The sequence below is a fragment of the Diorhabda sublineata genome, chromosome 10 (genome assembly GCF_026230105.1).
Source record: "Diorhabda sublineata isolate icDioSubl1.1 chromosome 10, icDioSubl1.1, whole genome shotgun sequence".
Classification (NCBI taxonomy): domain Eukaryota; kingdom Metazoa; phylum Arthropoda; class Insecta; order Coleoptera; family Chrysomelidae; genus Diorhabda; species Diorhabda sublineata.
In genome coordinates, this window is record NC_079483.1 from 19,983,612 (window position 1) to 20,007,542 (window position 23,931).

The following is a 23,931-nucleotide window of genomic DNA, read 5'->3' on the forward strand; positions in this document are numbered from 1 at the left end:
TATTTTAATATAATTTGGGCTTGTAAATACCAAATACGTTAAATTAATGAAAACGTACCACCTTGTTTAGTTAAAACTTATTTCTTTTGTGTCTTACATGTAAGTTTACTCCCTAAATAACAATCGAGAAGATAATGTACCTTATGTTACATTTTACGAAATTCGCCCTAAAACTACTAAACGTTACGGTTCAATTTCGAATATACTTTAATACAAGATCAAGTTTTAGTCTGGGGGATTGTTGCAATGTTACAAGATGGAATAATTTTGATAATCAAATCGTTTACAAAGTATTTTTTTCGCATAGAAACTGAATGTAAAGTTAGAATTGTCGCATCTAGTACGGAATATGATCAATTTAACGACGCGAGCTGTCAAATTATGCAGTATCCAACGCGAACATATCTTTTTAACAATCAAATGTTTATGTAATATTGAATATATAAGAGTGGAATTAATGCCTCAATATCACGATATTTCACATGACAAATTTGCAATATTAGTTTTTATACATAATCGATGTTTCAAGTATCTGTAATCACTCGTATGACAACTTGTTATTAGTACTTTCACCATCAAAAACGTCAAACTTTATAAAGGCAATGTCAGATTCGATATATTTATTATCAGTGTTGCTATATCTCAAAACTTAAGTAACATTTCTCGTATATTTCACAATAAAATTTATTTTAAATATATATATATATATATATATATATATATATATATATATATATAATGAGACAACAATCCCCTTGACTATACTTTCATCCACGGCTCCATAAGTGCATTAACATCTCTCTCTCTCTGGTTTGCTTTATTCGTTTTCTTTATGTTTTTATAATTTAGTTTAAACCAGTTTGTCTCTGCGAGAAGAGATGGATGAGTTCGACATGGAAGAACTCAACGAGACGTTCGCAGAAAGCGGGTTTTTGAATGTTTTTTTAAATACAAGTAATGTTTCGACGAATTTTAACGATAGTTCGTTATCGAATGTAAACGACAATTATTTCGAAGAATTTGGAGAAGATATACTATTGCCTAAATGGATTATTGGGTTATATTTTTCTTTTGTTTTGATTGGTACTGGGATGGATTTAGTTTATGTTTTGGCACTTTTGAAAAATAAAAGAAACGGTAAGTGTGTTTTTCGTAACTGATAAACTTAATATAAATTATATTTTTGTTAGTAAATATGAAAGGCAAATTATTTTATTCAATCTAAGATTCTTTATATTTAGAAACTATCAAAAATTTGCTTATTTAATAGTTATTATTCATTTATTTAAAATTTTAATGAAATGTAATGAAAAATGATAAACCTTATACAGTTTGGCAACGGTGTATAACCTTAATACACATGTGAAGAGTATTTGTAATTAGATCTATAAATATAGCCCTATAAGCTGCAATAAACTCGCAATACCCTTTTAATTTTGATCCTTCTTATTTTCTAAGAATATTGAGTGACTTTGAATCGACCAACTTTAAATAAAGAGACGACATTTATGTAAAAGAAATTTGAAAATATTTATAACATCAATCTTATTTTATTATTAAATTCAGTTTTAGTTGTTTTGATTTTATGATTAATTGTAATATAGTTTTTTTACGATAGTGTGATAAATATCAACTTAGTTTTCTAGAAAAATTAGAAAAAAAAAGTATGTCAGAAGTGGGATTCGAACCCACGCCCACAGAGTGGACCAGAACGCTCGAGAAACCTGTATAGTACAGGCAAGGTAAACCTTGAGTCTGGCGCCTTAGACCGCTCGGCCATCCTGACATATACATAACATTCCTAAATCCACTTTATACGTATTGATATATAATTACAAACATTTATTATTTTTTAGGTACGTTCTCGTTGATACTCCAACTAACGCTTATAGACGCCGTCAGTCCGTTTTTAGCGACAATCGAGATTTTGACAATCAATGATCGTACATGGACGTTTTCACCTAAAACATGCCCGGTATATAACGGCACTGAAATCCTATTGAATTCTCTACAACTTTGGATAATAATATGCATGAATTTTCACGTAATATCGTTATGGAATCTATTTAAAAACGAATCTCAAAAGAAAACGAAGAATCCTTTGATCTCCTGCGACGACGAATCCAACGAATGTTTGGTTACCAAAAGGGAAAATACGAGGGTGATGTGTATAGATTATAGAAGAAGAAGAGATGACGTATCGGTTGCGATACCGAGTATTTTAATATGGTTGTTTTGTACGTCTTTAAGTATTCCGAGTTTTACGTTTTCGTCCATTTTGAAATTGAAACAGAATTTCGTTGTGTGCGCTCTTGTCGATAAATATTACGATCACATGTTTCAAATTTTGTTACTAGTTTTTCGAGTGTTATTACCAGTGCCGCTACTTTTGTTTTCTTTGATATTTCTGATCGTTAAGTTATCGAAAACTTCCTTGAAAGATATCAAACATATTCTAACCAAAGATTTCGCCGAACTTAGAATATTATTAATATTTTGCGTTTGTTTAACTATTTTATATCTGTGCACGTCTTTCCAAAGGAATTTATTTCAGTTTTTACACGTCAATTCTCACGTTTTATACGATTTATCGGAGAATTTTAAGGTGCCCCCCCTGTATAATAACCACCTCGATATTACTAGCAATATGAGTTTAACGATGCTTCATTATAGTTGTAATACTTTGAGAGCGGTGTTGCTACTTTATCTTCTACCAGATTTCAAAAATTTGGTTAAAAAATCTGTTTTTGGTTGTAAAAAACGTTAATTAATAAATAATTTCTAGTTATATACATTTTTTTTTTCAATATCTGATTAATGTAATATACAAGGTGTTTCTAAATTCGAGGGACGAACTTCAGGAAATGATTACTCCCATGAAATTAAGGTGGGGTTTAATTCGTTCCGCCCCTTTCCGAGATACCACCCTTAAAATATGGCGACTGAAATTGAGTTTGGATTAGATGTTGCCAGATCGGTCGATAAATACGAATGACTTTTAACGATGTTTATATTAATTTTGAAAACTTAGTTTTAATTTTAAGTGATTTTTTTTATATTGTCGAAAATTAATGATCCAAATTTCAAATCTTTCTTAATAAATAATAGGGTTTTAATAAAAATATAACCTGACGTTAATAACTTTAATTATACGAATTAACAAGTGACTTTCCATATGAATATTCAAATAAAAAAATATTGATAATCAATTTAAATATAGGCAACACTGTAGACACAAGTCCGTAGAATTGGAAACTAAAGCGACAGAGACATCTGTTGATTTTATTTATGGCTATACGTTGGGCAAATTTCTATTGGACTACAGAAGTGTGACGTCACAATCGTCATAGGGCAGGTCAAGGATCACTTTCCGAACAAACAGTGTTGACGATCTTATTTCGTATTTTCTTTGATGAATTTTGCATAAAATTACCTCGTCAGTATTAGTAATTACGTTATTTATTATTTTCGAAATATATTTAGGTTCTTATACTGTTAATTAGGGATGTTACATTTATGTTTAACATTAATAGGTTATGATTTAGAATCAAATCTTCACTGTAATGTTTACAGTATGGAACAAAATAAATCACCATCTCGTACAACAAAAAAACTGATGAAAATAATTTTATAGAACACAAACTTTGTTTGGAAAGTGAATTATGACGACGGCGGACGTGACGTCACGTTCCGGTTGCCTATCGCAGACACGTAACAGCGCGGTGTTGTCATATGTTTCGTGAAAAAATCTTTATAAAATATTTTTTTTTCAATATTTGATTGTTTTATTTCGAATAATAGATTTCTATTGCGAATTCGCGAGGAATTATATAAAAAAAATTATTTTTTTCGTAATTTTTGAAATAATTGTTAATTAAAATGAACTTACCTTTACTGATGAATGTCTGGATAATATCACTGCCCGTTTTTTCGAAAATGTGAAATTAGGAATTAAAAAGAGGGTTTTTTATAAAAATTATTTTTATTTAAAAAGAAAAATAGATTTAAGCGTTATTGTAATTTATTTGTAAAGGCATTTCAACCACACACTTTGTTTGAATTATGACTTATGATGATAATATGGCGGACGTGACGTCACATTCCGGTTGGCTATTACAGATACGTAATAACGCGGTGTTGTCATATGTTTCTTGAAAAAATCTTTATGAAATATAATTTTTTTTTCGATATTTGATTGTTTTATTTCGAATAATTTAGATTTCTTTTGCGAATTCGTGGGAATTTATATAAAAAATTTTATTTTATTTCGTAATTTTTGGAATAATTGTTAATTAAAATGAACTTACCTTCAACGATGTAGGTATAAGGACTTTTGAAAATGTGAGGTTAGGAAATGAGAAAAAAAATTGTTATTCGATAAAAATTGTTTTTAATTTCCAAAAAAAAAAAAAAAAGATTCAAGCGCTACTGTAATTAGTTTGTAAAGGCATAACAAGATATTTAATGTCGCGATTTTGCGTTTTCCTTAAAACATCGGCGGCGTGTTGTAACTGCAATGCGCAATCGGGATGCGCACTAGACGGCAATTGTATACACTCCTGATCGAAAATATAAGCGAGACCGTTCAATAAATCCAAAAATCCCAAAGAAATCGCCGCTTTCCTCAACCTATTCAACTCCTACAACAAAACAAACCGACGTTGCCAAATTTGCAAACAAACGAAAAAAATCCTTTTCAACTACCTTGTAGAATTGTTGAGTTTTTTCCGGTAATTTCCGCGCGTGCCTCAATATCTTTTGTATATCCGATTGCAATCCGGCCTGACGTATCCATACGACGCCATTTTGAGAATAACTCCTTTTCTCAACGGGTTTAACGGGAAAACTTCCGATCTGATCCGGCGTAAACGATTCGGCGGAACCCAAATAATTCAAATCGCCCAACCAAGGGATCACGTCGGAGCCCGGAGTCAAAATCGTCAACATTAGATTCGATTTCTTCTTCGAATCGGCCCAAGAATACACGAAACCGTACCAATTGTCACCTGAAACGTAATTTGACGTTGGCACGTGACCGGAAATCGTTTTTATCGACGCGTCACCTATACTAACGAGGGCGGCCATATTTTCTACTCTTAGAGCCCCGTGGAGCAGTACGCAAAACGAAGGTACTCGGGATTCGTCGGTGGTTTCTTCTTCGTTACTATCCGTATCGTTTTTAGAGCTTATTTCCGGTTTAGTTAACGAATTATCGGGCAGGATTAAATGGCGACTTATCGCCATCGGCGATCCCACATCCGATACCGATATAAAACCGCAAACTTCTATAAGATCCGACATATTGTAAGTTTGACATTCGAAATCTGTAAGTTTAGTATACGCCTACAAATAAAACTTTCTGACATATTTTTTTTAAATTACGCTCAATAACTGGACTAAATTAAATATTACTCGTAAATCCGGCAACGTTGTGTACGTTTTTAAACAACTATATTGGCCGGAGTAACGTATGACGTCTATGATCACACTGTTGCCGGTTTTATGCGGTTTTCCCGTAATCTGGTGAAACGGTTACGTTAGGAGGCATCGGCCCCTTTTAACCGTTCGTTAAACAGCTGTGCAGAGGAGCAAATCCTATATCGGGGCCAATTTCGATGAATCCCGTCGATTTTTAAACTTATTCGATCGGAGTTTGGTACTTACCACTGGCGCGGGGGATAAAACGACTTTAGAATCCAAATTTCCGCATTTTAGGGTACCTTTGAAATTCGTGTACATATCCTCGGCGAGTTTTTGGAATAGAGTGGTGACACTGGATTCGTTGAGGTTTTCCGGTAGTAATATGGAACCGTCGTATCCAGTTAAATCGATTAATCTTTGAAACAGAGCTTTAGCTACAAAAGAAACTCGCAATATTTTACCGATAGTCCGATTAATGAAGGTGGAAATATTATATTTGTCCCGTACAGTTCGAAAATTAGTCCTGGCGCTAAGGATTTTAACATAACCAATTGAAATGATCGTTCGACACGCTAAGGGGTGTGAAAACTGGGGAAAATCCCGGAAAATTGGTGGGTTGACACAAAAAATTTCATTACAATTTGTTTGGACTAATTTTTAGAACGTGAAATCCCGAATTCACACGTTTAAAGACTAATTAACTTGACCACCAGGAGTTGATTGATGGAAAACAAAATTCCAGGACCTCGTATCTATTTTACGAAAAAAACTATGTGGATATCTTGTTTTTATATTAATATTTGGTGCTTTTTCCCCATTTTCCAATTTCTGCTCGTTTTAGTAAAATTTTGGCTAAAGCGCCTGGACTATATTTCGTATCTATAATTACCGTAATCGAGAAAATTTTTGATTCGTCCATGTTAATAAGTTAAATCGATCAAATTCTTGAATTTTCAGAAATAAAAAAACTGAAATTTACTAAAAAGTCAATGGTGGAGTCGTGACGATTTTTTTTTTCAAATGGGGTGGGAGAGAGGGTGAAATTCTTTTCATAAATCACTTAGTTTTGATATTTCGATGCAAAAAATAGAAATGGAGGTTTTTTAAACGACATTAACAGGTTTTTCTTTCTATTTTTCCATTTATTCGGAAAAACCTCTATGAAAACGTAGTTTTTTTACTATAAACTAGAATTTTTCTCTAAAATTAGTCGAAAATTCTTGAAATCAAAAGTTATTTCGTCGATTTTGGTGATTTTTTTCGATAAGAAATTTTTCACACTCAAATTTACGCGAAAATTGATTCTGTATGGAATAAACGATCATTGACTGGACTATAATTCAATTATACGAGGGTTACTACATAAGTTTTGGCTTCGGGAACGTGAAGATTTGACATATACAGTGTTGCCATATTTCAAAACTGAACTAGCAACTCTCTTTACATTATAATAATAAAATTCCTGAAAATTGAGAATTTTTCTCAAAAATTAGTCGAAAAATCTTAAAAATCAAAAATTATTTCGTCAATTTTGGTAATTTTTTTGGATAAAAAATTTCTCACACTCAAATTTTCGAGAAAATTCATTCTGTATGGAATAAACGGTCATTGACTGGACTATAATTCAATTATACGAGGGTTACTACATAAGTTTTGACATAGTCAGTGTTGCCATATTTCAAAACTGAACTACCAACTCTCTTTACATTATAGTAATAAAATTCCTGAAAATTGAGAATTTTTCTCAAAAATTAGTCGAAAAATCTTAAAAATAAAAAATTATTTCGTCAATTTTGGTAATTTTTTTGGATAAAAAATTTCTCACACTCAAATTTTCGAGAAAATTCATTCTGTATGGAATAAACGGTCATTGACTGGACTATAATTCAATTATACGAGGGTTACTACATAAGTTTTGACATATTCAGTGTTGCCATATTTCAAAACTGAACTAGCAACTCTCTTTACATTATAATAATAAAATTCCTGAAAATCGAGTATTTTCCTCAAAAATTAATCGAAAATTCCTGAAAATTGAGAATTTTTCTCAAAAATTAGTCGAAAAATCTTAAAAATAAAAAATTATTTCGTCAATTTTGGTAATTTTTTTCGATAAAAAATTTCTCACACTCAAATTTTCGCGAAAATTGATTCTGTATGGAATAAACGGTCATTGACTGGACTATAATTCAATTATACGAGGGTCACTACATAAGTTTTGGCTTCGGGAACGTGAAGATTTGACATATACAGTGTTGCCATATTTCAAAATTGAACTAGCACCTCTCTTTACATTATAATAATAAAATTCCTGAAAATCGAGAATTTTTCTCAAAAATTAATCGAAAAATCTTGAAAATTCAAAAATTATTTCGTCGATTTTGGTAATTTTTTTGGATAAAAAATTTCTCACACTCAAATTTTCGCGAAAATTGATTCTGTATGGAATAAACGGTCATTAACTGGACTATAATTCAATTATACGAGGGTTACTACATAAGTTTTGACATATTCAGTGTTGCCATATTTCAAAACTGAACTAGCAACTCTCTTTACATTATAATAATAAAATTCCTGAAAATCGAGTATTTTCCTCAAAAATTAATCGAAAAATCATGAAAATTCAATTATTTCGTCGATTTTGGTAATTTTTTTCGATAAAAAATTTCTCACACTCAAATTTTCGCGAAAATTGATTCTGTATGGAATAAACGGTCATTGACTGGACTATAATTCAATTATACGAGGGTTACTACATAAGTTTTGGCTTCGGGAACGTGAAGATTTGACATATACAGTGTTGCCATATTTCAAAATTGAACTAGCACCTCTCTTTACATTATAATAATAAAATTCCTGAAAATCGAGAATTTTTCTCAAAAATTAATCGAAAAATCTTGAAAATTCAAAAATTATTTCGTCGATTTTGGTAATTTTTTTGGATAAAAAATTTCTCACAATAAAATTTTCGCGAAAATTGATTCTGTATGGAATAAACGGTCATTGACTGGACTATAATTCAATTATACGAGGGTTACTACATAAGTTTTGGCTTCGGGAACGTGAAGATTTGACATATACAGTGTTGCCATATTTCAAAACTGAACTAGCACCTCTCTTTACATTATAATAATAAAATTCCTGAAAATCGAGAATTTTTCTCAAAAATTAATCGAAAAATCTTGAAAATTCAAAAATTATTTCGTCGATTTTGGTAATTTTTTTGGATAAAAAATTTCTCACACTCAAATTTTCGAGAAAATTCATTCTGTATGGAATAAACGGTCATTGACTGGACTATAATTCAATTATACGAGGGTTACTACATAAGTTTTGACATAGTCAGTGTTGCCATATTTCAAAACTGAACTAGCAACTCTCTTTACATTATAATAATAAAATTCCTGAAAATCGAGTATTTTCCTCAAAAATTAATCGAAAATTCCTGAAAATTGAGAATTTTTCTCAAAAATTAGTCGAAAAATCTTAAAAATAAAAAATTATTTCGTCAATTTTGGTAATTTTTTTCGATAAAAAATTTCTCACACTCAAATTTTCGCGAAAATTGATTCTGTATGGAATAAACGGTCATTGACTGGACTATAATTCAATTATACGAGGGTTACTACATAAGTTTTGGCTTCGGGAACGTGAAGATTTGACATATACAGTGTTGCCATATTTCAAAATTGAACTAGCACCTCTCTTTACATTATAATAATAAAATTCCTGAAAATCGAGAATTTTTCTCAAAAATTAATCGAAAAATCTTGAAAATTCAAAAATTATTTCGTCGATTTTGGTAATTTTTTTGGATAAAAAATTTCTCACAATAAAATTTTCGCGAAAATTGATTCTGTATGGAATAAACGGTCATTGACTGGACTATAATTCAATTATACGAGGGTTACTACATAAGTTTTGGCTTCGGGAACGTGAAGATTTGACATATACAGTGTTGCCATATTTCAAAACTGAACTAGCACCTCTCTTTACATTATAATAATAAAATTCCTGAAAATCGAGAATTTTTCTCAAAAATTAATCGAAAAATCTTGAAAATTCAAAAATTATTTCGTCGATTTTGGTAATTTTTTTGGATAAAAAATTTCTCACACTCAAATTTTCGAGAAAATTCATTCTGTATGGAATAAACGGTCATTGACTGGACTATAATTCAATTATACGAGGGTTACTACATAAGTTTTGACATAGTCAGTGTTGCCATATTTCAAAACTGAACTAGCAACTCTCTTTACATTATAATAATAAAATTCCTGAAAATCGAGTATTTTCCTCAAAAATTAATCGAAAATTCCTGAAAATTGAGAATTTTTCTCAAAAATTAGTCGAAAAATCTTAAAAATAAAAAATTATTTCGTCAATTTTGGTAATTTTTTTCGATAAAAAATTTCTCACACTCAAATTTTCGCGAAAATTGATTCTGTATGGAATAAACGGTCATTGACTGGACTATAATTCAATTATACGAGGGTTACTACATAAGTTTTGGCTTCGGGAACGTGAAGATTTGACATATACAGTGTTGCCATATTTCAAAATTGAACTAGCACCTCTCTTTACATTATAATAATAAAATTCCTGAAAATCGAGAATTTTTCTCAAAAATTAATCGAAAAATCTTGAAAATTCAAAAATTATTTCGTCGATTTTGGTAATTTTTTTGGATAAAAAATTTCTCACACTCAAATTTTCGCGAAAATTGATTCTGTATGGAATAAACGGTCATTGACTGGACTATAATTCAATTATACGAGGGTTACTACATAAGTTTTGGCTTCGGGAACGTGAAGATTTGACATATACAGTGTTGCCATATTTCAAAACTGAACTAGCACCTCTCTTTACATTATAATAATAAAATTCCTGAAAATCGAGAATTTTTCTCAAAAATTAATCGAAAAATCTTGAAAATTCAAAAATTATTTCGTCGATTTTGGTAATTTTTTTGGATAAAAAATTTCTCACACTCAAATTTTCGAGAAAATTCATTCTGTATGGAATAAACGGTCATTGACTGGACTATAATTCAATTATACGAGGGTTACTACATAAGTTTTGACATAGTCAGTGTTGCCATATTTCAAAACTGAACTAGCAACTCTCTTTACATTATAATAATAAAATTCCTGAAAATCGAGTATTTTCCTCAAAAATTAATCGAAAATTCCTGAAAATTGAGAATTTTTCTCAAAAATTAGTCGAAAAATCTTAAAAATAAAAAATTATTTCGTCAATTTTGGTAATTTTTTTGGATAAAAAATTTCTCACACTCAAATTTTCGAGAAAATTCATTCTGTATGGAATAAACGGTCATTGACTGGACTATAATTCAATTATACGAGGGTCACTACATAAGTTTTGGCTTCGGGAACGTGAAGATTTGACATATACAGTGTTGCCATATTTCAAAATTGAACTAGCACCTCTCTTTACATTATAATAATAAAATTCCTGAAAATCGAGAATTTTTCTCAAAAATTAATCGAAAAATCTTGAAAATTCAAAAATTATTTCGTCGATTTTGGTAATTTTTTTGGATAAAAAATTTCTCACAATAAAATTTTCGCGAAAATTGATTCTGTATGGAATAAACGGTCATTGACTGGACTATAATTCAATTATACGAGGGTTACTACATAAGTTTTGGCTTCGGGAACGTGAAGATTTGACATATACAGTGTTGCCATATTTCAAAACTGAACTAGCACCTCTCTTTACATTATAGTAATAAAATTCCTGAAAATCGAGAATTTTTCTCAAAAATTAATCGAAAAATCTTGAAAATTCAAAAATTATTTCGTCGATTTTGGTAATTTTTTTGGATAAAAAATTTCTCACACTCAAATTTTCGCGAAAATTGATTCTGTATGGAATAAACGGTCATTGACTGGACTATAATTCAATTATACGAGGGTTACTACATAAGTTTTGACATATTCAGTGTTGCCATATTTCAAAACTGAACTAGCAACTCTCTTTACATTATAATAATAAAATTCCTGAAAATCGAGTATTTTCCTCAAAAATTAATCGAAAATTCCTGAAAATTGAGAATTTTTCTCAAAAATTAGTCGAAAAATCTTAAAAATAAAAAATTATTTCGTCAATTTTGGTAATTTTTTTCGATAAAAAATTTCTCACACTCAAATTTTCGCGAAAATTGATTCTGTATGGAATAAACGGTCATTGACTGGACTATAATTCAATTATACGAGGGTTACTACATAAGTTTTGGCTTCGGGAACGTGAAGATTTGACATATACAGTGTTGCCATATTTCAAAATTGAACTAGCACCTCTCTTTACATTATAATAATAAAATTCCTGAAAATCGAGAATTTTTCTCAAAAATTAATCGAAAAATCTTGAAAATTCAAAAATTATTTCGTCGATTTTGGTAATTTTTTTGGATAAAAAATTTCTCACAATCAAATTTTCGCGAAAATTGATTCTGTATGGAATAAACGGTCATTGACTGGACTATAATTCAATTATACGAGGGTCACTACATAAGTTTTGGCTTCGGGAACGTGAAGATTTGACATATACAGTGTTGCCATATTTCAAAATTGAACTAGCACCTCTCTTTACATTATAATAATAAAATTCCTGAAAATCGAGAATTTTTCTCAAAAATTAATCGAAAAATCTTGAAAATTCAAAAATTATTTCGTCGATTTTGGTAATTTTTTTGGATAAAAAATTTCTCACACTCAAATTTTCGCGAAAATTGATTCTGTATGGAATAAACGGTCATTAACTGGACTATAATTCAATTATACGAGGGTTACTACATAAGTTTTGACATATTCAGTGTTGCCATATTTCAAAACTGAACTAGCAACTCTCTTTACATTATAATAATAAAATTCCTGAAAATCGAGTATTTTCCTCAAAAATTAATCGAAAAATCATGAAAATTCAAAAATTATTTCGTCGATTTTGGTAATTTTTTTCGATAAAAAATTTCTCACACTCAAATTTTCGCGAAAATTGATTCTGTATGGAATAAACGGTCATTGACTGGACTATAATTCAATTATACGAGGGTTACTACATAAGTTTTGGCTTCGGGAACGTGAAGATTTGACATATACAGTGTTGCCATATTTCAAAATTGAACTAGCACCTCTCTTTACATTATAATAATAAAATTCCTGAAAATCGAGAATTTTTCTCAAAAATTAATCGAAAAATCTTGAAAATTCAAAAATTATTTCGTCGATTTTGGTAATTTTTTTGGATAAAAAATTTCTCACACTCAAATTTTCGCGAAAATTGATTCTGTATGGAATAAACGGTCATTGACTGGACTATAATTCAATTATACGAGGGTCACTACATAAGTTTTGGCTTCGGGAACGTGAAGATTTGACATATACAGTGTAGCCATATTTCAAAATTGAACTAGCACCTCTCTTTACATTATAATAATAAAATTCCTGAAAATCGAGAATTTTTCTCAAAAATTAATCGAAAAATCTTGAAAATTCAAAAATTATTTCGTCGATTTTGGTAATTTTTTTGGATAAAAAATTTCTCACACTCAAATTTTCGCGAAAATTGATTCTGTATGGAATAAACGGTCATTGACTGGACTATAATTCAATTATACGAGGGTCACTACATAAGTTTTGGCTTCGGGAACGTGAAGATTTGACATATACAGTGTTGCCATATTTCAAAATTGAACTAGCACCTCTCTTTACATTATAATAATAAAATTCCTGAAAATCGAGAATTTTTCTCAAAAATTAATCGAAAAATCTTGAAAATTCAAAAATTATTTCGTCGATTTTGGTAATTTTTTTGGATAAAAAATTTCTCACACTCAAATTTTCGAGAAAATTCATTCTGTATGGAATAAACGGTCATTGACTGGACTATAATTCAATTATACGAGGGTTACTACATAAGTTTTGACATAGTCAGTGTTGCCATATTTCAAAACTGAACTAGCAACTCTCTTTACATTATAATAATAAAATTCCTGAAAATCGAGTATTTTCCTCAAAAATTAATCGAAAATTCCTGAAAATTGAGAATTTTTCTCAAAAATTAGTCGAAAAATCTTAAAAATAAAAAATTATTTCGTCAATTTTGGTAATTTTTTTCGATAAAAAATTTCTCACACTCAAATTTTCGCGAAAATTGATTCTGTATGGAATAAACGGTCATTGACTGGACTATAATTCAATTATACGAGGGTTACTACATAAGTTTTGGCTTCGGGAACGTGAAGATTTGACATATACAGTGTTGCCATATTTCAAAATTGAACTAGCACCTCTCTTTACATTATAATAATAAAATTCCTGAAAATCGAGAATTTTTCTCAAAAATTAATCGAAAAATCTTGAAAATTCAAAAATTATTTCGTCGATTTTGGTAATTTTTTTGGATAAAAAATTTCTCACACTCAAATTTTCGCGAAAATTGATTCTGTATGGAATAAACGGTCATTGACTGGACTATAATTCAATTATACGAGGGTTACTACATAAGTTTTGACATAGTCAGTGTTGCCATATTTCAAAACTGAACTAGCAACTCTCGTACCAATATAATACATACATTTTATGAAATTTAAATCGTTCGGAGACGCAAGACAAACTATATGAAGTTTACCGGGGAAAGTGAAAGGTACGGGGTATGGTAACTGATTATTCCTTTGATTTAAAGAAGCGATCGATTCTTTTAACGAATTCGGTCCTATACCGGTATGACCATCGGTCACCAATAATATCTGTAGAAAAAAAAAATCGTTTATAATAGAGACGTACGAGGGTACGAGGTAATTTAATTAACCTGACAGGCGGTGTTGTTACCCCATTCCCCTAAAACCATCTGATTTACACCGTGCAGGGCAGTTTCTATGCAAGTCTTATCGTAATCTTCTATATTTTTCAATTCCGCCTTAATGGCGTTGTAATCTCTAGTAAACGGACATCTTTCTTCGTATAGTGACGAAAAGGCCATCTGAAAAATAGTTCAAGTGCCAAATAATTTCGGTTGGGTGGGAATTTAGCGTTTTCTAGATCGCGAAATCCATTTATCGATCTTGATCTGGTACCTAGAAATCGGTAAACTAACGTGTGTTTATTATAATTCGAAGTATAACCGAATCGCCCTGTATAGGTAGCGGGCGACTTTCAAATAAAATGAATCTAAACAAAACATAAAAAGGATCACCCTGTATAGACTATATTGTCTTTAAATAAAGAATAGAATTACCCTGTATAAATACAAGAAAAAGGCTAAATAATGATTTCACCCTGTATAATAATAACATTTTCGTTAAATGAAACACAATTTAAATTGAAAATTATAAAGAATCGCCCTGTATACCGAGTAAGTAGTTTTCAAAAGTAAATTCCGAATAAACGAATATCATCCTGTATAGTAAACAGAGCAAAAAATGATCACCCTGTAAAAATGAATTATTTGAAATAAAACAGTTCATGTAAAGAATAAAAAAAATCACCCTGTATAGAAAAAAAAAGGTTTTCAAATGAAATACTGAATTATAAAAATTATCCTGTAAGGAATCACCCTGTACAGAAATCAAATTGTCTAATTAAACACAATCTATAAATAAATAATCACCCTGTATACGGAGTGAGTAATTTACAAACAAACGAATTTCACCCTGTATATAAAACAGATTCTAGTAAAATGGAACGCAATCTAAATATAGAATCGCCCTGTATACAGAGTAAGTGGTTTTCAAATAAATGGTCCAAATAAACTATGATCACCCTGTATACAAAAAAAATTTCAAATAAAACGCAATCTAATTATAGAATCGCCCTGTATACCTAGTACGCAGTTTTAAAAAGAAAAATTCCAAACAAACGAATTTCACCCTGTATATAAAACAGATTCTAGTAAAATGGAACGCAATCTAAATATAGAATCGCCCTGTATACAGAGTAAGTGGTTTTCAAATAAATGGTCCAAATAAACTATGATCACCCTGTATACAAAAAAAATTTCAAATAAAACGCAATCTAATTATAGAATCGCCCTGTATACCTAGTACGCAGTTTTAAAAAGAAAAATTCCAAACAAACGAATTTCACCCTGTATATAAAACAGATTCTAGTAAAATGGAACGCAATCTAAATATAGAATCGCCCTGTATACAGAGTAAGTGGTTTTCAAATAAATGGTCCAAATAAACTATGATCACCCTGTATACAAAAAAAATTTCAAATAAAACGCAATCTAATTATAGAATCGCCCTGTATACCTAGTACGCAGTTTTAAAAAGAAAAATTCCAAACAAACGAATTTCACCCTGTATATAAAACAGATTCTAGTAAAATGGAACGCAATCTAAATATAGAATCGCCCTGTATACAGAGTAAGTGGTTTTCAAATAAATGGTCCAAATAAACTATGATCACCCTGTATACAAAAAAAATTTCAAATAAAACGCAATCTAATTATAGAATCGCCCTGTATACCTAGTACGCAGTTTTAAAAAGAAAAATTCCAAACAAACGAATTTCACCCTGTATATAAAACAGATTCTAGTAAAATGAAACGCAATCTAAAAAAAAGAATCGCCCTGTATACAGAGTACGTAGTTTTCAAAGAAAAATTCGAAATAAACTAAGATCACCCTGTATACAGAAAAAATGTCGTGAAATTGAACAGAATCTTTTAAAAAAGTGAAAAAAAATGCATCAAAACCAAATAAAACAGTTAAGTATTAAAACAAATAAAGAATAAAAAGAACCACCCTGTATATAGATTACGTAATTTTCTCATAAACTACATTCCATTGAAAAACGATAATCACCCTGTAAAGAGATTAGGTAAAATAACAATAGACGCCACGAATAAATTGTCGAAACTAATTTTTTTTTTTTATTTATTTTTACAAAAAAATAATCACCGAGATAAATAAATAAAAATGAAAAAGAAAATCAAACAAGGTAAAATCAGTAACTTCATCATATATTTCGATCAAAAACGACAAAAGAAAATATTTTCGTCGTCAATAATTCCAATTCATCGCCTAAAATACAAAAATCGAAAATATTATTTGTTGATGGCCGCTTGGGCCGCTTTTTTAGCCTTCACTGTTTCCACCAAATCCTTATAACGTTTCATACATTCCTTTTTCGATCTGTCCGGTAAACATTCCGCTATCCTGTCCCACCGTTCCGGCGTCGAAGCCGGATAAGTTTTCAAAGCTTGTTCCAACAATTGTTGTTCGTTCGTCGTCCAAATTTTCACTTCGCCGTTCGTCGCCGATTTCCTATTATCCTCTTCCAATTTTTTCGATATATCCGATTCGCCGATGTTCAGCACGTTCTTCTTATCTTTCTTGAAATTATCGAAGGCCTGTTTGTTCGCCACTTCTTTTAGATTATTTTTGGAAAAATCCGTGTTTTGGAGATCTTTCGCTTTCGATAGTACCATTTTCGCGTTGAATTTGTTACTATTTTCCGAAAAAGTACCGTGCTGGTTGATGAAATTAGCCACGACGTCCCATCTTTGATTGGTACCGGCAGGAAAGAGATTAACCGCTTTTACCAATAACTGTATGTTATCTTCGTTCCAATCCGGTGCTACCATAACTACTACTGGTGTGTTATTTCCTGTATTGCTTTTCTTAGTAGCGTTCAGTATTTCCAATCGTTCTTTTTGTAAGAACGCTTCGTTTTCTTTGATCGCTTTAAGGAACGCGCTTTTCCCGTTATTTTTCAAATTTTTATTCAAATCTTCCAATTCTTTTAAAGATAACCGCTCGCATATCCCTTCGATCGCTGTCATACGAGATAAATTTTCTTCCGCATCTTCGGTGTAATAATTGTTCGATTTACAAATATCCCTAAGGGTTTTTCTTTCTTTTTTAAGGGCTTTCTTTTGCGCTTCGCGTTCCTGTCTTTTAGCTTCTATTTTAGCACGTTCCGCTGCTTCAGCTTGTTCTTTAGCTAGTTGCGCTTCACGTAAAATTCGCTCTTCTTCTTCTTTTTTCGCTTGAACTGCGTTTTGTTTCGCTCTCTTCGCTGCTAATTTCCTATCTTTATCGTCTTGTTTGAATTTGGCGATTCTCGGATCGTTGCTGTACGCTAAATCGACTAATTGTCGAATCCTTGACATTTCTTCTTTCTTCTTCCTCAAGCGATCGGCTTTATTCAACTTATCCACATATCTGAAGAAAAAAAATTACTACTACAACCTCATTTTAGTTAAAAACCATCTTTATATCTTCAATTTCCAAACTTTACAAATTTAATTATAAAATTGTGAAAATTTCATAATATATACGAGGTATAATAATAAAATTAACAAATAACTAAAATAGTATTTTTCTTAAACGCCTCGTATGTATATAAAAGAAAATTACTTACCTCCTTTCGTCACGATCTTGACATTTATCTTTGTCCTCTTCGTCTTCGTAAGAATATTCTCTCCAAGATTTGAAATCGTACCAAAAAGAATAAAATTTTTCGACGTCTTCTCTGGAAGAATTTACGTCGCCTAATTTGGGTACGTTCGGTTTTTCGGACCATCGAGAATTAAGTTCGAAATAATGTGTAAAAGTTTTAAAAAAGTCCTTTTTAATATCACTATTACAAGGTAAATCGTTATCGAATTGTGGATCAACCGAATCATATGCTCTCCTCCTATTTACATTTCCTAAAGTTTCATAAGCCATTGTAATACAAGTGAAATAATCATCGTCGGGTTTTATTTCTTCCCCTAAAGCTTTTCGTTTATCAGGATGGTGCTTTAAAACTTTTTTTCTATAAGCGTTTTTAATAATTTCGTCTGTAGCTTTATATCTCAAATTCGGTATACCCAAAACTTTGTAATGGTCTTGCGATTTCCATTCTTTAGGATCGAGACTACGTAAATAAGCAACGTCGTCTTCGTATTCTACGTTTTCGGGTAGAAGTTCTTCTTTGTTCTCGTCTTTAGGTACTTCGACTTGTAATTTAATTAAAGGATGCGATGAAAATTGGAGTTCGGGCTCACCACCGCCAACATTCTCATACACGAACCGATATCTTATTGCAACTGTAGAGCAAATATTGTTTTTTCCAATAGCAGCTTCTTCCATGTTTACTGGTTCATAACCTCACAAGCACGAGAAAAATAACTCACGTAATTAAGTACTAATATGCTGAATTGTTTAAATTATAACTTATTTTATCAAACACTTTTATGAATTTTCAATATTCAATGCAATTTCCCACATGGCGAACGGTGAAATACCCGTAGACGAAAGAAATGAAATGATGGCGCAGATGGCGTGGTTGATTAGTTCACTTGAAAAATGACGTTGACGTATTAAAATAACCATGGAAACATCCGTTTTCTTTGTTTTTTTTTTCGATTGGCCACAAAAACAATCAGAAATACAAAAATTATATTATAATTATTTGTTTAAGCATTTTCCTCTCGATTTATATTCATAAATTGAAAGATAATTTACAAAATTTATCGTAAATTCAATATTTAACTTTAGCATTGGACACATTTTAATATAAGTTCACTCGATAAATAAAACTTAATACTTACCAGTGATATAAACTCTAGTTTTGAATGGATACTAAGGTGATCTAGAAAAGCATTAATTCCGAGTTCTGCTAATTGTTTTCTTGTAATAGTTTCAAATCCTTCGCCGACTTGTACAGGTCTCGTCATAGAAAGAGATACGTCCAATAGTATGACAGTAGGCATTTTTTTTAATTATATTATCATTAATATGACAACAATATTTTTTAAAATTATATTTATATTAAGATTTAAAAAGTTTTGATAATGTTTACTTCTTTAATGTATCATATGTCAACAAAGTGATAGATTCATCTGTCAATCATTTAGATGACACAAGGCAATTTTTAAAGAAAACACATTTTTTAATAAGATATTGTGAGAAAAAAGTGCCGTTAATATATTATTTAAGATATAAAGTTCATAATTCCATCTAAATGAATATACTTTTATCAATTTACTGTGCTATTTAGTTATTTTTATGAATAAATAGTTTGATCGCCAGAAATTGCCTAATCACATGCCGTGGTGTCAGTTGTAGATTTTTTGGAATAGAGAAGAGTCCAATAAGGGAAGTATAGAAGTTCCAAATTGAATTATTAATATTTCAGTGAATTTGTTAATTAAATTGAGGGTATAAACAACTGTATAGGATAAATAAAATACGTTTTTAGCTGATAATATTTATTCATTAAATATAGTGATAGAATCATCTGTCAATCATTTAGATGACATAAGGCAATATTTAGTGAAAACACATTTTTCATAAAATATTGTAAGGAGAAAATGCCATTAATATACTAAAAAAGATATAAAATTTTTATTTTTATCCCAATATATCTACACTCATCCATTTAACGTGCTATTTAGTTATCATTTTTATTAATTACACAGTTTGATCGCTAAAAATTGTCTAGTCACATGCCGTGCTGTCATTGTAGGTATTCTGGCATTTAATAGAGACGGGACCAATAAGGGTAATAGAGAGGAAATTTAATTGGGTTAAAATCGTGTTAATTTTCAATGTTTTTGTGGATTCGTTAATTAAATTAAAGGTTTATACAACTTTATAGGATAAATAAAATAAGTATTTAATATGTGGCTTCAGGAGATTGAGGAAATATTTAAAGGCTATTTGCCTTATTACATTTTAATATTTTTACCGATATTCATAATAGTTTCACCAGTGAATCCGGTATATGCATCTTCCGAATTTCCGGTGCACAGAATGCAACATTACGATTTACACGGTATCGCTCATGGTATGTATTTCAATCGAAATTTTTATTCAAAAATCAAATTTTTTAAATCTAAATTAGGTTGTAGAAGTGCCGGTCTAAATTTAGAAGCTAAATCATTAACGAATTGGAATTCGCCGAGACATTGCGTGGTAACAAAATTAAAAGATTTAACGGTGGACAGTTTTAGAAATATTAAATTAAAAGCAGGGGGTTTATTGGTTATGTTACCTAAAGATATCGCCTCTTTGAGTTACGAAGATAAGCAGGTAGTTAACATATAATTGGAACTGTTTATGTACTAATTCCAATATTTTAGCATCTTCTTATCTTAGAAAACGCAATGATAGCTCAAGATGTATCAATCCCTGTATATTTTTCGAAATATTCTCCACAACTTGAATCTATTATAAGAGACGTAGGAAACAATTTGGATAATAGCGATATGAGTAAATCGGCAGCGGAGGCATTATTAAATTCGATTGCTGCTAACGGATACCAGATAGTAGTATCTGCTAGTACACCGGCGGTACAAACTGATGCTAAAGTTGCTACTATACACGGACAATTGTCCGGTTATAATCCCAGTGGAAATGTACCGACAGTGGCTATTGTAGCACATTATGATAGTTTTGGAGTTGCTCCTGTAAGTTGTTTTTTTTTTCAAATAATTAAGGATTTATTTGAATTTTGGGGAATTACATACTATCAAGGTTTCCTCGTATATTTGGCTCCAGAAATATGAAAAACTATCCGATTTTAATGATTTTTTTTATAAAATCTTCAAGATCCATACAAAAAAATAGGGAAAATCTTCATTACATTTAAAATATACGAGGATTAGTCACTAATTTTGCGTTTTAAGGAACTATCTTTCGGAGCAGACTCGAATGGATCCGGCGTTGTCGTACTTTTAGAACTACTCAGATTATTCTCCGGGTTATACTCTGACCAAAAGACCCGCGGAAGGTACAACATAGTATTCGCTTTAACCGGCGGCGGTAAAATCAATTATCAAGGTAGCAAAAAGTGGTTGGAGGATCAATTGGACTCAATAGAAGGATCAATATTGCAAGTACGTTTATTTTCACATAAATTCATGGTCGTTTCGAAAAAAAAAAAAAAATTTGTTTCAGGAAGTTTCTTACGTTATGTGCCTCGATACCCTCGCCTCCAACGATTCTATTTACATGCACGTGTCGAAACCCCCCAAGGACGGATCGCCATCTTCGTTATTTTTCAAAGAACTGAAATCTGTCGGGGGTGCTTTGTACCCCGATACGTCCATCGAGGGGGTGCACAAGAAGATCAATTTAGCCGATGATATTTTAGGTAATTCGATCGAATTGTTGGATTCCATTGTTTAGTGGTTTTTTTTCAGGATGGGAACACGAGCGATTCAGTATTAGAAGACTTCCTGCATTCACTTTGTCGACTTTGAAAAGTCATAAAGATTTTAGGAAGTTCACTATTACGGATACCAAGGAAAATTTAAATGTGGATAAATTATTGGAGAAGGCTGATATTATTGCCGAAGCGTTAGCTAGGTATATATACGGTGTTTCTTATGGGAAAGTGTTTGGAGATACGAGGGTGAGTTTATTTCGTCTAAAAAGTAGTTGAAATTTTTAAAAATTAATAGATGGTTTAGGGGGGTTATCATTTTTTTGGATTACATTGTTTTTTTCTCACGTTTTTCGGGAAATTTCTTCGAATTCTGATAGGGAACTGGATTGTGGATAGTCTTGAGTAACTGGGACTGAATCGAAAGTGTCTTAATTAGAAATTTTAAGTGTCATAGTACAATAATGCAAAAAAAAACTGAGACACCCTGTATTTTTGAAACCTGATGGTTGTGACATGTGAAATTTTCACGATTTGTGGAGTCATTCTTCCTGAACACATTGAGTATAAATATCAAATCCAAAAATTAATAGTTCAGGAGATATTTGCGGTTGAAACATTTTTCGATTAAAAAAATGTTTTTGAAGTTTAACACCCTGTATCTTAAAAACTAATAGAGTTACAAATATGAAAATTTCATGATTTGTCGAGTAAAACTTCCTAAAAAGATCGAGCACAATCATCAAAAATTAAATTTATTAGTTCTGGAGATATTTGCAAAAATATGTGACTGTAACATTTTTCGGTTAAAAAAATGTTGTCGAAGTTTATCTCGCAAAAGAATTGAGTTTAAAATGTGCAAATTTCATGGTTTGTAAAGCAATTCTTCCTTAAAAGATTGAACACAACCATCAAACATTGGGTATCATAGATATTTCCAAAAATATATGGTTATAATATTTTTAAGAGATTTCTTTCCCAAAAAATGTTATTGAAGTTTAACACCCTGTATCTCATAAACTAATAGAGTTACAAATGTGAAAATTTCACGTTTAGTGGAGTAAAACCTCGTAAAAAGATTGATCACAATTATCAAACATTGGATATTATAGTTCAGGAGATATTGGCAAAAATATGCGATTGTCACATTTTTATGAAATTTCGTTTTCAAAGTTAGTTCCTTATCGACAGCTACAGGTGACAAAAACACGTTATACAGGGGCGTATAAATTTTTTTTAAACGATCAGTGTAGTAATATTTTTGTATTTAAGTTTTCCATTTTAGAAAATAGATAGAACCCATATTGAAACTTGGTCGAACTATATTTCTAGTCAGGCTAGATCGCCCCAATTATTAAGTACAAAAGACAATCTACTAGTTGGTACTTTCAAAGAAACTTTCAATAAATATTTGAGGGACGCTAAAATAACGTTCGCAGTACCTGACAAGAGGGATCCAGATTTTCAATTTTATCAAAATACCGGAGGTACCGTCAATGTATATAGGTGAATATATACTTATATATCACTTTTATCAGTGTAGTAATTCTTTTTAAATTTTTATTTCCAGTGTAAAACCAGCAGTTTTCGATCTAGTCCTAACAATCGCGATAGTTTTGTATCTTTTGTTGATATACGCGTTTATTGAATATTTTTCCGTATTTTATAATTTAGCTTGTAATTTTACGGTTAATAAAAAGATAAAAAACTTTTAACGAAAAAAATTTTTTGTTAAATAGTCGCGTTTTAGTTATTTTGTTTTACATCGAATGAAATTTTTTGTATGTATGATTGTTTGTACATTAATTGAGAGGGAAATGATGTGAAGACGTTTTTCTATCATGTTGTACCTAAATATGCAATAATTTAATATATTACTTTAAAAACTGTGTCTATTTATTTGCCTTTAACCTCAAAAAGAATCCCTACGAAAATGTTGAATTATTCACTTACATTGAATTATTCAATGAAAAAAAGTTGCAACCACTGTAAAATCTATGAAATTAAACGTTTTTGAATTTTCATTTTTCATCATCACTCACAGTTTAAAAAAATTTTTACATTGTTAAATCAAAATGGCGTTAACTATTTAAATTCATCAACTTTTACACCATATTTTTCACATTAATAACAACACTTGATATTTTATCACTTATTTTTCACCGTTTTCTCACAATTTTTAATAATACCAACTTTTTTACCACGTTTAATTTCAATTTATCACAAAAAGTTACATACTCAACGATGGCATTCACTTAAACTACTGTATAACTGCAACTGTCATAACAGAATGAGATTTTCATGATACCAACTACCAAAAGATAAATTTTACTATACAACGTTGCCGAGTTTAACTCTACATCAGATATTATCGGAAGCAATTGGA

General features: G+C 30.6%; 4 protein-coding genes and 1 non-coding gene across 6 annotated transcripts; 2 read left to right on the plus strand and 3 right to left on the minus strand.

The window, feature by feature from the left end:
• The first annotated feature begins 847 nt into the window (after nucleotides 1-847).
• Nucleotides 848-4,197, plus strand: LOC130449795 (uncharacterized). The gene is made up of 2 exons (XM_056787801.1): nucleotides 848-1,137; nucleotides 1,857-4,197. Exons 1-2 carry the CDS (start codon nucleotides 879-881, stop codon nucleotides 2,765-2,767), a joined length of 1,170 nt encoding a protein of 389 aa, XP_056643779.1. The 5' UTR covers nucleotides 848-878; the 3' UTR covers nucleotides 2,768-4,197.
• Nucleotides 1,668-1,786, minus strand: Trnal-caa (transfer RNA leucine (anticodon CAA)). Its single transcript has 2 exons — nucleotides 1,749-1,786; nucleotides 1,668-1,712 (listed from the first exon to the last, which is right to left on the minus strand). It is a non-coding gene; the product is annotated as a tRNA-Leu (tRNA).
• Nucleotides 4,198-4,367: 170 nt separating the features above from the next.
• Nucleotides 4,368-23,616, minus strand: LOC130449798 (integrator complex subunit 14). 2 transcript variants are annotated; one of them, XM_056787804.1, is made up of 7 exons: nucleotides 18,988-19,283; nucleotides 14,254-14,424; nucleotides 14,020-14,191; nucleotides 5,665-5,855; nucleotides 5,064-5,343; nucleotides 4,705-5,006; nucleotides 4,368-4,640 (listed from the first exon to the last, which is right to left on the minus strand). In XM_056787804.1, the coding sequence occupies exons 1-7, from the start codon at nucleotides 19,147-19,149 to the stop codon at nucleotides 4,419-4,421; spliced, it is 1,500 nt and encodes a 499-aa protein (XP_056643782.1). In that variant the 5' UTR covers nucleotides 19,150-19,283; the 3' UTR covers nucleotides 4,368-4,418. The 2 variants fall into 2 exon arrangements, with proteins under 2 accessions (XP_056643782.1, XP_056643783.1); XM_056787805.1 differs by lacking the exon at nucleotides 18,988-19,283 and adding an exon at nucleotides 23,499-23,616 and having other exon boundaries at nucleotides 4,395-4,640.
• Nucleotides 16,293-18,755, minus strand: LOC130449796 (dnaJ homolog subfamily C member 2). Its single transcript, XM_056787802.1, has 2 exons — nucleotides 17,814-18,755; nucleotides 16,293-17,614 (listed from the first exon to the last, which is right to left on the minus strand). The coding sequence occupies exons 1-2, from the start codon at nucleotides 18,524-18,526 to the stop codon at nucleotides 16,495-16,497; spliced, it is 1,833 nt and encodes a 610-aa protein (XP_056643780.1). The 5' UTR covers nucleotides 18,527-18,755; the 3' UTR covers nucleotides 16,293-16,494.
• Nucleotides 19,489-23,434, plus strand: LOC130449797 (BOS complex subunit NCLN). Its single transcript, XM_056787803.1, has 8 exons — nucleotides 19,489-20,225; nucleotides 20,283-20,470; nucleotides 20,521-20,847; nucleotides 21,067-21,276; nucleotides 21,338-21,533; nucleotides 21,583-21,794; nucleotides 22,831-23,051; nucleotides 23,116-23,434. Exons 1-8 carry the CDS (start codon nucleotides 20,060-20,062, stop codon nucleotides 23,258-23,260), a joined length of 1,665 nt encoding a protein of 554 aa, XP_056643781.1. The 5' UTR covers nucleotides 19,489-20,059; the 3' UTR covers nucleotides 23,261-23,434.
• Nucleotides 23,617-23,931: the final 315 nt, after the last annotated feature.